The 15,685-nt window shown below is 38.8% G+C and overlaps 2 protein-coding genes across 6 annotated transcripts in view; one reads left to right on the top strand and one right to left on the bottom strand.

Annotated features, from left to right (window-relative positions):
- On the bottom strand, positions 1–14,012 carry ABHD14A (abhydrolase domain containing 14A). Of its 3 annotated transcripts, none has more exons than XM_070738690.1 (6): positions 13,966–14,012; positions 8,667–8,746; positions 7,327–7,597; positions 5,642–5,757; positions 3,106–3,341; positions 1–1,135 (listed from the first exon to the last, which is right to left on the bottom strand). In XM_070738690.1, the coding sequence occupies exons 2-6, from the start codon at positions 8,671–8,673 to the stop codon at positions 953–955; spliced, it is 813 nt and encodes a 270-aa protein (XP_070594791.1). In that variant the 5' UTR covers positions 8,674–8,746; positions 13,966–14,012; the 3' UTR covers positions 1–952. The 3 variants fall into 3 exon arrangements, with proteins under 3 accessions (XP_070594791.1, XP_070594790.1, XP_070594789.1); XM_070738689.1 differs by lacking the exon at positions 13,966–14,012 and adding an exon at positions 10,326–10,351; XM_070738688.1 differs by lacking the exons at positions 8,667–8,746; positions 13,966–14,012 and adding an exon at positions 12,028–13,219.
- The window catches only part of LOC139160611 (putative protein-lysine deacylase ABHD14B), a 25,403-nt gene continuing 17,061 nt past the window's right edge, over positions 7,344–15,685 (top strand). Inside the window, exon 1 of one of the 3 annotated variants that reach the window (XM_070738692.1) lies at positions 7,344–7,642. The gene's annotated coding sequence lies outside the window, so the exon portion shown is untranslated. Of the gene's footprint in view, positions 7,643–14,056; positions 14,161–15,685 lie in introns of those variants that run through there. The other 2 variants (XR_011557975.1, XM_070738693.1) reach the window with 2 other exon arrangements.

Below are 15,685 nucleotides of genomic sequence, written 5' to 3' on the forward strand. Positions count from 1 at the left end.
TACCAATATAAACAATTTATTAACCCTTAAACAGTTTTCAACACTCAAAAACCTAGATAACGTGTGACCTAACGAGTAGGAGAAATTATCCCTCTCCTAACATGTGGCTTGTTTCTTCGAAAGGTTGACTCATTCTCCTTATGTCTTCCATATATTTCTTGCTCAGATGAGTCTGGATGACAAATTCTAACTAAATAGTTCATTCACAGAGTCAACATGTTACAGCTGGGCAACCAACGGATTACAGTGGTCATGAAGGTTAAAGGGAAAAAATACACTTTAAAATGTGTTATTTCTTTTCCAAAGCTTTTCTTCAAATTTCCCAAATGTCTCTTGGACAATTTCAAGTATTATCTGCTTCTAGCAAAGACAAGCACATCATTTTTTTTCTCCTTCCACTTGCACAGATCCTCCAAACCACAACAGTACAATTAAGATAAAGTACAACAAAATACGCTCAAAACGGAAGTAAGCCCACTAAAAGTAGTAGATGGTGGTTAATTGGGGGGCGGGGGGAGACAATCTTGAGATAATATTTGTGGCCCAAGTTTCTGAAATAAGATTTTGGAATTGATGCTGTACCTTTCACTTGAGAGATCAGCTCTTAAAAATGAATGAAAATTGAATAGTGATGTGCAGATCAAGTTCTTCAGTCTTTTCACAAACATGTTGTAAAAATGCTACCCTGCTCTGTATGTCCTTGATCCAATACTTCTGCCAATATGTAGGATTCTTGGCAATTATACATTGAGCACTTGTAAAAGAAGTAACCCCACAAAAAAGTAGAGATAAATTCTTCTATTAACAGTCAGAAAGCTCTATAGCCCTTGAAGTATATGGACCAGATTTATATGCACATCATCCAGGTTACATAACAGACAGTCAGTCTTCACTTTTTTCCTGGGAAAAGGAACACGGGGTTCAGCAGAGCAAGTGAGAATGGATACCACAGTCATTTTAATTCACCAAGGAAGTTCAGCAGTGCTTTGTGGAACTCCTGAGGCTTATCGAGATAGCAGGCATGGCCAGCTCCCAACAGCATGATAACTTTAGATCTGGGAATCTGCTGAAGACTTTTCAGAGACTGTATACCCAGGTCAGTATCACGCTGTCCATAAAGGATCAATGTTGGTATCTAGAAATAGTAAAACATAAATAAATGAGTAATGATCAACAAGCATTATGTAAACAGACACTAATAACACTTCCCGATCACTGCTAAACAATTGCCATTCCCTTCCGTGCAACTTGCAAAAGGGCCCTGTGAAATATATCAGCATAACATATCTAGATGCCCTTTCCAATGGTTTCACTTGAGGCAGTGATCAGAATCTGGATACAATGGGAATGACCTTGGGAGACAGGAGGAAGAACTGCAGACAAATAACAGCTAAGTCCACAGAAGGAATGAGGGTGTGGTGAACATATCAGAAGGGACCTTTGATTGTTTAGTTTCTTAGTGAGGCCAAGCCTAGTGAGGCTAAGTGAGGTGGGAGAAATGTACTGTACTTTCAGATTCTCAATATTCTGTTAATGTAACCATACAATGAAAGTTAAGAGCTAGTACTCCCAAGACTGTCATTAATACAGCAGATAAAGAGGGCCAATTAGTCTATGAATCCTAGAGGGTGGGATCTTCAATTATGGACCCTTCGGCCAGCTGCTCTTGGCTACTCAAATCAAGGGACAGAACATCAGGCACTTCAAAGGGTATTGTTATAGAAATGTATATTTTATTTATTTGCTCATGTGCATAGTTATTCATCTTTTACGCTTCTAAGCTTCTCTTCCAGCTTTTAAGCAGCTTATAATAAAGCAAAAAATGGATAACTAAAAAATAAGAACAAATAGCAGCCAGGCACATTCTAAACTTATCATCCATACAACCAGGAGATAAACTGTAACCTGTGCTTGTGCTCAAGCACAGAGGCAAGTTTTCAGGATCTTACAAAAGGCCAACAGGGACAGAGACAATCTAATCTCAGGAGGCATGATGCTCCAAAGGGCGGGTGCCACGGTAGCAATAAAAATAAATAAATGGTAGGAATTGGTGATGAAATGATATTTGGAGTACTGCAACCCTATGTGAACTATTAATACCTACTTGCTATGTCTGACATAAGGAGAACTACAAACCCAGCAAGTGTCTAGAACAGGAACAGTATTTCTTAAGTGGGGTTCCAGAAGAGATCATAAATGGAAAAACAATGGTGTTATTTTTTTAAAAAATTACACACTTTGTGCAGTGCTGGCACCCACCGGGAAAGAAATTTTACATTCTGCAACTTAGCTGCTGGCCTGCTGCTTAGCTGTTGTTGTGGACAGTGTAAAATGAGGATTGAGTGGGTTAGAAGTGAATTGTTTTGTGTTGTTGTTGTTATGTTTTTTGTTTTTACTATTTTTATGCATGAGTTTCCTGAGGCCTGAAATTACTTCCAGGGTTTCTCCAGGCTATAAAGTTTGGGAAAGACTGGTCTATACTGGTCAGCATATTGACACAATGATTATGCTACCTAATATCTGCATAGTAGAACTTCTACCCCCACCAGTTTCTTCCTGGCATCATTGTCTACATAACTTTCCCCATATTATGAGGCCCTATAGGCTTGTATAAAAAGCCCTCTATGCCAGACATCAAATTCTACACTCGCTATGAGTCCTTGAAAGGTTCCATTCATCCTCCTTTTCCACTTCCTTACTAAAATTGCAAGGAAAATTTAAAACATCTTTTCTTAATAAACTCTAGACCAGGGACCGTACGGTCTGCATTCCCAGGGAGACACATGTTGTTGCAAAACATCTGTAACTTCCCCCCCCCCCCGAAAGTTAATACTGAAGAGTGACTATTTCCTTGGGCTGTTAGAAAAAAAGGGTTAAACACATGGAAAATAGCCACTCTAATTTAATGGAGTTAAACGTTTATATTAAATCAAATCACTTGTATTTGCTGGGAATTTATGTATGTATTTTTTCCAAAATCATTTCTCTTTAAAATGGAGGATCTGCTTAGATTCACTGAGACTTTTTTTTCCTGCTTTGGTAAGAGAGATGTCGTCTTTCATGCAAATAAATATAATTAGCTTTTCCAGGCCATTGATCTCTTACCTCCAGCTGCTGATATTGTTCAGTTGTAAAATCTTTTGTACCCACTGGTGCAATAGACACAAAGCCCTTTAGCTGATCTCCACTAGAAAAGAGGAATGGAATGGAATATCGGCCACTCATAGATGAGCTTATCAAAATGGGCTTCTGAAGGCCCAGCTCCTTGAAGATTTGCTCCAGAAAGGAAATGCGGCCTTTTGCTGTCCCGACAGAGGTTGAACGTGGGGAGTTCCCATAACCTATTCAGAAACAAACAAAAATTGGAATGACTAAAATAAGTACAATTGGATAATAATTTTAAGCAAGCAGTGAGAATCTTTAAAACAATTCTAATAGCTTAAATCATTGATACCAAATCTAGAAATCAAGACATGCATTGTTCTAATTCATATCATTCTGATCTGCCTTTTTATATATAAAAAACCCTCCCTCCAGGTATGTTGAAATCACAGCTCCTAGAATTTCTCAGGCCACAGAACTGGAGGGTGCCAGCTTCAGGAAGGCTGTCATAACCAGCAAGGTACCATTATCCTACAACTTTCAAGGAAAAATTTGGCTCTTTTTTATGATTCTCTAGTCAAATACAACTTAAAGAAAAGCTGTGGCAAATTTACGTCCTTCCAAAGTAGCATTATTTATTTAAAGTATGTTTAAACAACACAACTCATTCCTGTGAGACTGAAACATGCTATAAAATACAGCACTGAATTTATGCAGAGGTCAAAGTATTCTCAAAGAGAAAAACAACATGGCTATGCAGTTATCCCAGTAATCTCTATAACCAAACTATTACTTCTGGCTTTTTTTTTTGACTAGTTAAGCAATTTCCCTAATTCTATAGCACCAGACATTAGAAATTCTTTTAAAATATAAATCATTGATAATGCAAGCTGAACTTTTATAAACTGACCCTGCAATATATCCATAGCGATAATTATAACTTTGCCCTTTGGAACATCTTGCCTCCAGGGGTGAGATTCCTCCTCCAATCTTCTGGTCTTCTGGAATGGCCTTAAAACCTGGCTCTGCTGGTTGGCTTGGGAACCCAATGGGAGGGCGCTCTGCTGGAGGTGGCTGACTGACTGAGAGTCAAAAGCCTACCTTGTGCTTTTGATTTTAACCTTCTATTTAATTAATGTTAATTTCAATTTTAAAGCTATTAATGTTTTCGTATTTATGCTTTTCATTAAACTTAAGACTACCCAACCCCAGAGACACTCTGAGGCTTACATTATAAAGAATAAAAAACAAAGACATTATACATAGCCAGACACAAATTCCAAGCACTGTACAAAATGTACTCAATAGGGACTCAACACCCACCTTACTCCCAAAGCCTAGAAGAACCAGGTTTTTAGGGACTTTTCAAAACTACTAGATTAGGGGCTAAAAAAAATCTCAAGGTGGGGAGGGGGATGCTAAACAAACACAAACCAAACATTTTCCTCCAGCAAAGACAATAAAATACAATAGTATTTCAAAGGGGGGATAAATCTGGCAAATATATTTGGCAATGAAATCTTCAGTGTGCTGCTCATCACAACCTTTTACAAGGCATGCCATTCAAACAAACCTGGCTCTCCCTTCTACTTAACAGATTCCAAGAACTTGTTCCCCTTATTAAATAATAAACTGCATTCTCCCTGTTATGAAAATAGATCAGAGACATTAGAAGGGCCTCTACAACTGTTGGTATTCACTCCAGGGGGTGAGAGAGAGAGGGATTACTGCCAATCATGGAGATGTGAGTGATTTACTAAATAATGCTCATCGCTCTAGAATAGAATAGAATAGAATAGAATTTTATTGGCCAAGTGTGATTGGACACACAAGGAATTTGTCTTGGTGCATATGCTCTCAGCGTACATAAAAGAAAAAAGATACATTTGTCAAGAATCATGTGGTACAACACTTAATGATTGTCATAGGGGTCAAATAAGCAATGAAGAAACAATCAATATTAATAAAAATCTTAGGATACAAGCAACAAGTTACAGTCATACAGTCCAAAGTGGGAGGAAAAGGATGATAGGAATGATGAGAAAAATTAGTAGAAATAGAAGTGCATATTTAGTAAAAAGTCTGACAGTGTTGAGGGAATTATTTGTTTAGTAGAGTGATGGCGTTCGGGGGGAAAATGTTCTTGGGTCTAGTTGTCTTGATGTGCAGTGCTCTGACGTATTGAGGGTAGGAGTTGAAACCGTTTGTGTCCAGGATGCAAGGGGTCAGTAAATATTTTCCCCGCCCTCTTTTTGACTCATGCAGTATACAAGTCCTCTATGGAAGGCAAGTTGGCAACAACTGTTCTTTCTGCAGTTCTACTGCAGAAAAAACTCTACTTTGGTTTGCTGCCTTCATCCAAAATGTGTTGCCAAAGCAAAACCCCCAGAAATGTATATTATTACTGAATATCAGCCCCAAAGAGAAAATGAAGCCAGAACTGAAAACCCAAAGTGGGATAATAATAATAATAATAATAATAATAATAATAATAATAATAATAATAATAATAATAATAGATATCACTGTTTACTCTTACCAGGCAAATCAATAGCTATTGCACGATAGCCATTCTCTGCAAGCAAAGCCAGTGTTCCTAGAGTCTCCCATGTCTTGGATGTGAAGGACTGGCCATGTAAGAGGATCACTGCCAGCCTGCGAAGGAAAAGAAATTGCAGCTAATGTCATCTTTTTTACTATTCCAATATGAGTAATGTATTAAAAAACACTCAAAATATTTTATTTTTATTGTAAAGCAAAATCTCTAAAATAATCTCAAAAAAGGAAGAGGGAAAAAAAATGGTCACTTCGAAACATCCTTCAAGTGTCTTTCAGGAAAATTAAGAATTGAGGGATTTTTTAGCACCAAAGTAATATTTGCCTGAAGTATGGTTAGGAAAAGTTATCTGGCCATGAGATACATAAGCAATATAACGAATACAACTTGGGGAAATAGATGCATATTCTATTGTTTATGACAACATTGTCTGGTAGATACATTGCAATACATCAGATCAGTGGTGGGTTGCTAACAATATGGTACGATTCTACAAGCTGGTAGCGGTGGCGGCAGGAGGCTCCACCCACCCATCCTGGGCACTTCTGCGCATGCGCAGAAGAGTTACACGCACAAAAGAGAGTGCATGGAAAGTAGTAGTGATGGGCTTCAGAACCCATCACTGCATCAGATATATTGCAATACAATCAATAGCGATCTGGTAATGATTACAATACATCCAATTCCCATCAATTAAAGAAGACTAATCTCAAACAATTTGAACACTTGAAAGAATTCATAAAACATGCTATATTATTAAATAAATTAGATATATTTGGCAATCTTTGCCATATTTATTTTCCAATCTTTAAAAGGTTATACACTATAGGTACTAGTACAAAAGGAAATAAATACTCAGATTATCTGATAGAAAGCATTCTTAAATAGTTTGAGTAAGTGCCTCAATCACTCATTAATGGAAACGTATGGCAGACATAGAGTAGGGAAAACGTATAATGCTCCTAATTGCAAATAATTTCTAATTAAGAGAAACCATTTTTTAGAGATGAAAAATTATGCTTTTACAATGTTTTACAAAATGAGATTGCTTTGTGGCAAATGTGGTGAGAAAAATTTATTTTGACCGCCTGCAATGTCTGAGTAGGAATTCTGTCTCTTATTTTATACACCAAAAAAGCCATAGATTAACACAACAAATGCACAGTAGAAAGAAAATTCCAGCATCAGCCATGGATTACCAATGCTGAATTACTCTGCACTCTGCAAAAAGTACTGTATTCTCTCTGTGGATCCAGGATCTAGTTTGGAATAATAATTGGGTTTTTTGAAAGCTTGCACGGTCATACAAATAGGAGCAGCTTTTGAATCAAATGAGTAATATGACATCCATCTTGGAAGTGCCAAGGAAAATAAATCAATAAATATATATTTCATCACCTATTCACTGAAATACAGTAATGCCAAAATGCAACTTTTACTGGAGCAAAATAAATCAACCATTCAAGAGAATTATTTACTTTTAAAAAGAATCAGACAATATTTGTCACATTTTGGTACTCTTTAAACTAACCAGAATTGCTGCCAGCAGCCCAAACTCAAGTTAATGTTTCTGTGTACTACTGGAATAGATAGGGTGCTTGAGTATTATTTGTTATGTGAAGGAGATTTAACTCTCTGAAGTCTGAAAAATCAGGAAGGTAACTTACCTTTCAGTGGAGGAAGCTCCATCTTTTTGTACCAGCACAGCTTCTCTGAAATAAACGGAAGGCTCCAAAATTGTCCCTCTTGTGAAGGTGACATTCCCAGAACCTGTACCCTTCACCTCTTCCTCCATGGCTCGTGGTTTAGGGATGTCTACTGAAGCAGTAAATTTTTCATGCTGGATTGTAGGAAGCAACAGGTAGAGGACAAAAGTGACAAGGATTCCTAGGACCAGCAGCGCCAGCCTGTTGCGGATCAAAGTCATAGTCATCTTTTCTGAAAGGATTTGAAAGAAAAAGAAAGATCCACTAGCTTGCTATGGTAAGGCAATGAGCTAACAAATACGACGCACCACAAAACTGCAGGATTACTGCTACAGTGTGTAAGACCATGGGAAAGCAAGTGACTTGATATGTTTTCTTTCCTCCTCAACCATTATGCCTTTTTTGAGGAGGGAGGGAAATAATTATGGCTTTATTTGATAAAAGAAATCAAGCTTATGATTGAATGTTTAGGATAATCATATATCAAGTTCATCTTGCTTAGTGTTAGCTATATTAACTTGTCCTTGCATCAGGGCTTAAATCTTTCAATCTCCATTGTAGCTACTGAAGTTGGAGATGGTGGGTAGCATTGCATAGTCTGACCTAGGGTTAGGAACTGAAACTCTTTGTATGCTTCATTAACAGTACCATATTGAATTACTATTTAAGATTCAAATATCTTTTTTTAATCAATACCAATATAACCAGCTTTAGAAAAATGGGGCTGTAAAAGTTAAGAATATTGTAATATGATTGGAGAAAGCCAGATTAAAATCCACACTCAAAGCATTAAGATCACTCGGTGATTCTGATCAGCAAACAAGGGTTATTACAAGGATCAAATTGCATGCAGAATTATAGAATTAAGTACATAATTTTGAAGATAGAGAAAGTGGAGGGTATATACAAACTATAAATTAGAACCAGTTTAGTATAGTGGTTAAGGTCATGTCCTAGAAACCAGGTGATTGTGACTTCTAGTCCTATTTTAGAGGGGAAAACTGGCTGGGTGATTTGGGGCCAGCCACTTTGTCTCAAGCCAACTAAGCTCAGGGGGTTGTTGTTGTGGGGAAAATAGGCTAAGAGAAAAATATTGGTATATTTTCTGCCTTGAGTACTATATGAAAAAGGCCATCTTAGGGTTAAAGTTAGGGTTGGAAATATTTTTTCAAAAAGCTCTCCTGTATCATTTCATCTATCCCACCTGTCTGGCAATAGACAAAAGCAGCTGCCAATATTAGATCCCACCTTTCTCCTTAGCAAGTATGTATCTATATAAATAAAAGCCAAATACCACTCACTCATCATGAAATCTCCAGAACCGTAAAGCCTACAAACTTGAAACTTGGCACGTATGTTCCTCTTGGCTTCTAGGTGCTCGCTAAGAAAGGATTTTTCGAAATGACCATCAGATCATTAGTATTTCTTATACAGTATTATATTAATTAACACACACTGATGCTACAGAGTTGGATGGTCTACTACCCCTCCCCACCTGAAAAGAACGCTGTTCCAACTGCCAGTTGCCTTATTAACACACTCTGATACTAAAGTGTACATAACTTTTCAAGCATTAGCTGTCAATGTATCAAGCCCGCATAACTACTCATAAATTTTCAAACTTTAACAGTCAATTTATCCAGCTATAAATCTTTTGGAAGGTATAGGATAGTCCCACCCGCCTTGCACAAATGACTTCTAAAGCCCAGAATTTGTATTAGCAGGATCCAGCTCATAATCAGAAGATAATTGTAGAAATTGTCTCCTTCCCTATAATGCTTAATGTTTTTATCAGCTGGCTGATTAAAAAGAAATGCATTCTACTATTTATTGCCAATAATTACAGTACTTTCTACATACCCATGCCACTGAAAACAATTTTAGTACAAGAATATGAAATACTGTAGATCTTAAATATAAGACAGCAACTATACCTCTTCCTTTTTTTTCATTTACAGTTTAAGATCTACCCAAGCCCCCAGGAAGGAAGATTCCCACTTTCTACACTTTCCTTTTTCTAAACTACTTATGTTAGACCCTACTGAAACTCAAAAAGATCTATCTTTCCTTTTATTTTGCTACTGAAACAAAATTCTGCTAAGTTTACTCAGTCAGTACAGAATTAAAATGCATTATATGTCTTTCATATTGGTGCTTACATCAGACCAGATTTTGCAAAACATTTGCCTATCCTTTCTTTCTAAACCTTCAGGTTTTGCTGTTCCTCTGAGGTTTTTTTCAGGTTTTGTTAATGATATGTCCAACTTGTCAAATTAGTCCTTTATCCATATTATGTGGTAAGACAAACACAAAAAGTAGTTAGATTTAATGCACAAATAGTGGAGTCTATGGCCTTTTCTCAACAAAAAATATATTAACCTTTTTTTACTAACACAGCAAATTTTATTTTCAAAAGTGATAGGAAAGCTGTAGAATACCCCATCCAGCATTCAGGGTGCATTCCAAAAGTAATGCAATTGAATTTCCTGTGCCGCTCCTATTGGTCAGAGTGGGACCGAAGCACTTGGAGTGGGGGGGGACAGTAAGCTTTGCCACAAAACCAGTCTCAGTGCTCTCCAAGCTGTGTAAACGGCAGGACATCAGTTATTGTAAACCTCTGCGTGCCGACCGTGTCCCAAAAAAATTGGAATCGACGATTGAGCGATGTTACGTGATTAAGTTTTGTGCTAAACTGAAATTGAATCTCTGGGTTTTTTAATACGACCCAGAAACAAAACGCCAAAACTCCAAGTGGCACACAAACCAGTCCCCAAGCCCCAAAAGGCAAGAATGAGCAAATCAAAAATGAAAACAATGCTCATTGTCCTTATCGACAATAAAGGAGTGGTCCATAAGGAGTTTGTTTCTCAAGGACAGACAGTTAATGCTGCCTACTACGTGGATGTGCTGGAAAGACTCCGAAAAAGGGTCATCAGGATGAGAAAAGACATCTCTGCTACCTGGCAACTCCATCACGACAACGTGCCTTGCCACAACGCGCTATGAGTCCGCAAGTTCCTGGCCAAACACCAGGTACCAATGTTGCCCCACCCTCCCTATAGTCCTGACGTCGCCCCAGCAGACTTCTTTTTGTTCCCTCGGATTAAGGCAGCCCTGAAAGGAGCCTGTTTTTTATCCATAAAAGAGATCCAATCAGCTGTGACAAAGACCTTGTGAGAGGTCCCTGAAGATGCCTTCCAGGGCGTGTACTGGTCATGGCAGAGTCGCTGGAAAAAATGTGTAGATGCCCAAGGACAGTACTTTGAAGAATTTTAAGTGTTTGTGCAAATCTGTTCAATAAATTACTTTTTTAAAAAGTGCATTACTTTTGGAACACACCCTGTATATTGTATCCATGCAAAAGCGCTTACAAAGGAACAGCTATTTCTGTGCCTTTGAGGAAAATAATTCAGTTTCCAATATGTGAGACTGCCTTAGATAAATATTTAGGTACCTCATTTTCTAGCTGATCTCACAATAATTGGGATTTTGTATTCAAATATTTCAGAAGTCACCATCTTGATGCACAGATTTTAAAAAGCACCAAGTGCTTCTCCCACCCTTTTACCATTAGCCAGGACAGCTGTAAACAGCAATCAGACTAATTATATTAATAACATCCAGTCATCACAACAATCAGGAGAGGAATTATTTTCCAGATCTCCTAAGCATACTGATCTACAACTATACAAAAGTTGAACACGAAGCTTTCTGTCTTTGTCACTTTTCCAATATGAATTTGCCAAATCCCACAAGTGAGGTTGCCATTACAGTATAGACACTAGTCTCTCCGAAAGCAATTCCTGCTGGGCCTTCTAACAACAATTGAGTACTAATGATGAAAAATATACTGTAGGAATGGCCATATATATTTGGAGAGATTATCAGTTGTAAGGAACATGCATTTTTTAAAATCATAGCAAAGTAATTGTTACGTTTATTTATGTACAAACCTGGTTAGTATTTCACAAAATCAAGTTTAGGCAAAGCCCATCTGCAAGCAAAATTGAGTATGTGAAAAAGAAACATCAATCCATTATTTTCTAGAACTATGGGATATATTCTTTTAAAGAGTTCTGTATGCTTGTAAACACAGTAATGCAAACAAATCTCTTCCTAACATAATGCCATTTAATAATCCTTTATAAATACGTATATGATGTAGTAATTTTCTAATTGATTACAAGGATTAAAAGCACTCTTTTCACCTCTATCAATATCAGAATCTTGCAAATGAGTATAAAAATATCTCTCAAGCTTTTATGCTTACTAGTAAGAGATAAAAGACTCGCAGAGGAAGCAAACTCAAAAGGAACCAATATACTCTATTTCATTAAATAGACTCAGGTAAAAATCCTACGTCATATGTTCCTGATTGCATATTTACCTATTCAGACCTATGCAATGTGTGATGAGGAAGACAAAGGCCTTCCAAAATTACAAGCCTTCCCCAATCTAAAGTGAAGGCTTGGTTTGCATGTCTGCAATATCATGGCACACCAAAACTAGATTTCATTCCACTGAATCTGTTACTACTGGTATTCATTATCCTTGCTTCAAAACAACAGTCAAAGATTTCTAAAATAATCTTGTCAACACTATACACAAAAGGAGCAAAGTCTTCTCAAAGTCTGTACTAATTTTTCTCTATTTACCAACTACCTTTTTGGATTTCATCCAGTAGATGAACTGCAGACTGAATGTCCTTGAAGATGTATATTTTCCCCTGGAACAGAACCTTTAATTTTGCAGGATACAATACATAAGCCTGGACTCCTTCCTTTAGGAACTGTTGTTTGAGAGCCACAAAACGTTTCCGTCGCGCATATGTCGGTGGGCTGAGGTCAGGAAAGAAGGATACCTTGTGTCCACAGAAGTTTGTTGTACAGAATGTCTTCAGTATTTTCTCCCGATGCCGCAAATCAGAAAGAGTGATTAGTACAGTACTACCGTTACCCACCTGGGCATTATTTACTGGGAGACGGTAAGCACTTTCTATACATTGTTTGCCATTTAAATCTAAGGCAGCCGGTAACAGATTTTCTATGAACGGGATAAGGTTCACATTTCCAATGGCTGCTGGGATGCCAGTGACCCTCAAGTTCCGAGCTCGCAATTTGTTTTCTAGAGTCTCCAGCTTGTAGTCAGCTACCAATTTCTCTTCTGCCAGCTCCTTCATCAAAGTCGCATGTTTGACAACGCAGCTTTGAGTAGATACCACCTTTGCTTCCAGGGCTCCCACGCGTTGATCTGTGTCTTCCAAGCGTTTCTCAAGTTTTGCTAAACCAGCAGAGAGAGATACCAAGGCCTGGCCTAAGGCATCGTGTCCCGATATTATTTGCTCCAACAGCTCCTGAACTGAATTTGCCACATGAGGGGGGAAGAAGTGTGCATCCTGAGTTCTTCCAAGATCCATCATAACCCTTGTTCTAATTCCTTTTTGGATTATTTGGAACTACAGTATTAGCTAAATTCCCGCTCAGAACTGATGAAACATCGTATGTGGAAAATAGCAGAAGCGGCACCAATCCTGCTGAGACAAGCTGAAGCTTTCCACTGCCTTTGCTTGGTTTAAGTATACAAGGACACACCTTTGTTTACCAGGTAATTTTTTTAAAAAAACCTCAGACTGCGCACACCTACTCAGACAAACCCTGTTTCTCTTCAAGCAGTGTCACTGGCATGTAAGCGTGAGAGGAAGGGATTGCTTAACGAGATGGGAAAATATAAATCTTATTAGGACCTTCACAAAGGCCCATGAGACCAAGCAAGAGTTTCACACCCATCTTCTCCCACTCTGCTCCCCACAGACTTCTTACGCTGGCCCAGTAAGCTTTTCAATTCCAACCTCTGATGTTTCAGGCACTTTCCAAGACCCCTTCGCCCCCCCCCCCCCATAATGAGCCCACTCCTAGGTGGGAGACCCAAGCATCTGCAGGGCTCCTGTTCTAACTCCCACACCCGGCATCCTGGACCATAGGCCATCAATGCAAACACCACCACCCCCAAACCTTTTTGCATTGGGAACTGGAGGAGGGCAACCAGTTCTGCGCGAGGGGGGGGGGCAGTCTCGGCTTCCATACCATCATCATAATAATAATAATAATAATAATAATAATAATAATAATAATAACAACAGTAGTTGTTTATTATTATTATTATTATTATTATTATTATTATTATTATTATTATTATTATTATTATTATTATTATTATTATTATTGCTGGGTGTTTTCCCCCTTTGACAGGGCGCTTCTCTCCAAAGACCTGAGGTGCAACACGCGTGCACTTAGGAAAAAAAAGCAATATCTGCAAGAAAAACTTCCGAAGGCTGCGAAGAGACACCCGCACAATTCTTCCCCGACTACCCCAGGCGGGGCAGCGATCCCTCGGCGGATCCCTTCCATCGGCCCCGGGTCCGGAGGGAAGGGCGCCTAGGCCGACAGCCAGCCACCCGCCTCAGGTGTCTCTCCCCGGCCCGCCCAGCGCGGGAGGGCCTTTGTCAGCCGCCGGTCATGGACCCTGCGAGCCAAGCCGGACGCCGCGGGAACAAAACGCTCCTCCCTCCGCGGGGCAGGCCAGCCGGCCGGCCAACAGTACCTGTGCTTTGCAGCCGCTGCTTCTTCTTCTCTCTCTCCCGCTTTCCCTCTCCCTCCCTCCCACGAGCGGGCGCTGCGCGGGCTGGTGACGCGAAGTCTTTTCCTCCGCGACCCGGCAGCCTCCCCGTGCCGGGCCCCATCTAGCGGCCAAGGAAAGCCCTGCCGCCCGGCGAGGATTGGGAGGCGCAGCTGAAATGTGTGTGTGAGGTGGTGGTGGTGGTGGGTTTCTGTCCTTCGGTGCCGGGGGAAGGGGGGGGGGGGGTTTCTGGTCCTTGTGCCTTCCTCAGACCTTCCGCATCTCCTCAGAAAGTGTCTGTGGCCTGGTTTTGTTTGCGGGCGGGATCGGAGCGCGTTCCGCGTTTGAGGCGAGGGGAAATTCAAGGCGTTTTATTTCAATTTAGAGGGGCTTTTTTTTTCAAAAGGCAAAGTGGGCTTTCTGGGTTTTTTTAAAAGACGTTTCGCTTCTCAACCCAGAAACAACTTCAGCTCAGAGCTCAAAGAAGCTTCTTGGATGATAATAAATAGTAACTACGATACACATTAAAGGAAAAGAAGACTCTGTCTTCTATAAAACCTGGAAAAAATGGTACAATTGGTTACAAAAGAGAACAAATAAAGGGGAATAATTAATCTACCTACGCCACAAAGAGGAAATTTGACAAAATTTATTTGGAGTGATTTACCTTTTTTCATTGATGTCAGAATTTATAATTAGATAAACCTCAGATTTTTTAAAAGACCTGGCAAATCCTATCAAATTGATTAGGAAGGTATTAATCTGTTTGAGTATGTTTTTCTTTTATCTAATCTTTCTTCTCTTGATATAAATTATGTGTTTAAGCCCCTTTTATGTATGTTTGTGTGTTTTGCTTGTTTATTTGTTTGAGCTTCTTTTTTATTTACATATGAACATAGAATTAGAAGAAATATATCGATATGAAAAACCACGTAAGATGTAAAATTGTATATAAAGTAAAATACGCAAGGAAAGAGAGACTAAGGTATCTATTTTCTGTATGGACCATTGTTTGCTTTTATGAATTTTCAATAAAAACTTTTAAAATCAATCAATCAATAAATAAATAGTAAGAACAGAGTTGGAAAGAACCTTGGAGGTCTTCTAGTCTGATGAGATGAGGGTGAGGTGAGATGAGAAGCAAAACATCTTCAAAGAAAAAACAGAAAGTTGCCTCTTGAAAAAGCACCTTTGGGACAACCAGGTCCTATTGTAGTAGTAGTAACGATGATGATGATGATGATGATGATGATGATGATGATGATAATAATAATAATAAAATGCAATAGATAATAAACATTGAGAAAATCACAATCTGTCAGTTGCAAAAGGCCATACGTACTTCATACACGCATCATACAAAAATACATGACAGTTCTAGATGCTTGGGAAGTGTTTGACTTGTGATATTGTGATATGAAGTCCAGCATATAACTCTTGTTTGCTGTGTATTACTGATTTTTTTGATGATGATAATAATAACAACAACAACAACAACAACAACAACAGTAACAGGTTGGAAAGGGACTTTGGATTCTTCTAGTCCAACCCCCTGCTTAGGCAGGAAACCCTACACTGCTTCAGACAAATGGTTGTCCAACATCATCTCAAAAACTTCCAGTGTTGGAGCATTCACAATTTCTGGAGGCAACCTGGATGACTGAATACTGTATCTCCCTAGACATCTAGAGGGGCAAGGATATTC

This window comes from Erythrolamprus reginae, chromosome 2 (assembly GCF_031021105.1).
Source record: "Erythrolamprus reginae isolate rEryReg1 chromosome 2, rEryReg1.hap1, whole genome shotgun sequence".
NCBI lineage: Eukaryota > Metazoa > Chordata > Lepidosauria > Squamata > Dipsadidae > Erythrolamprus > Erythrolamprus reginae.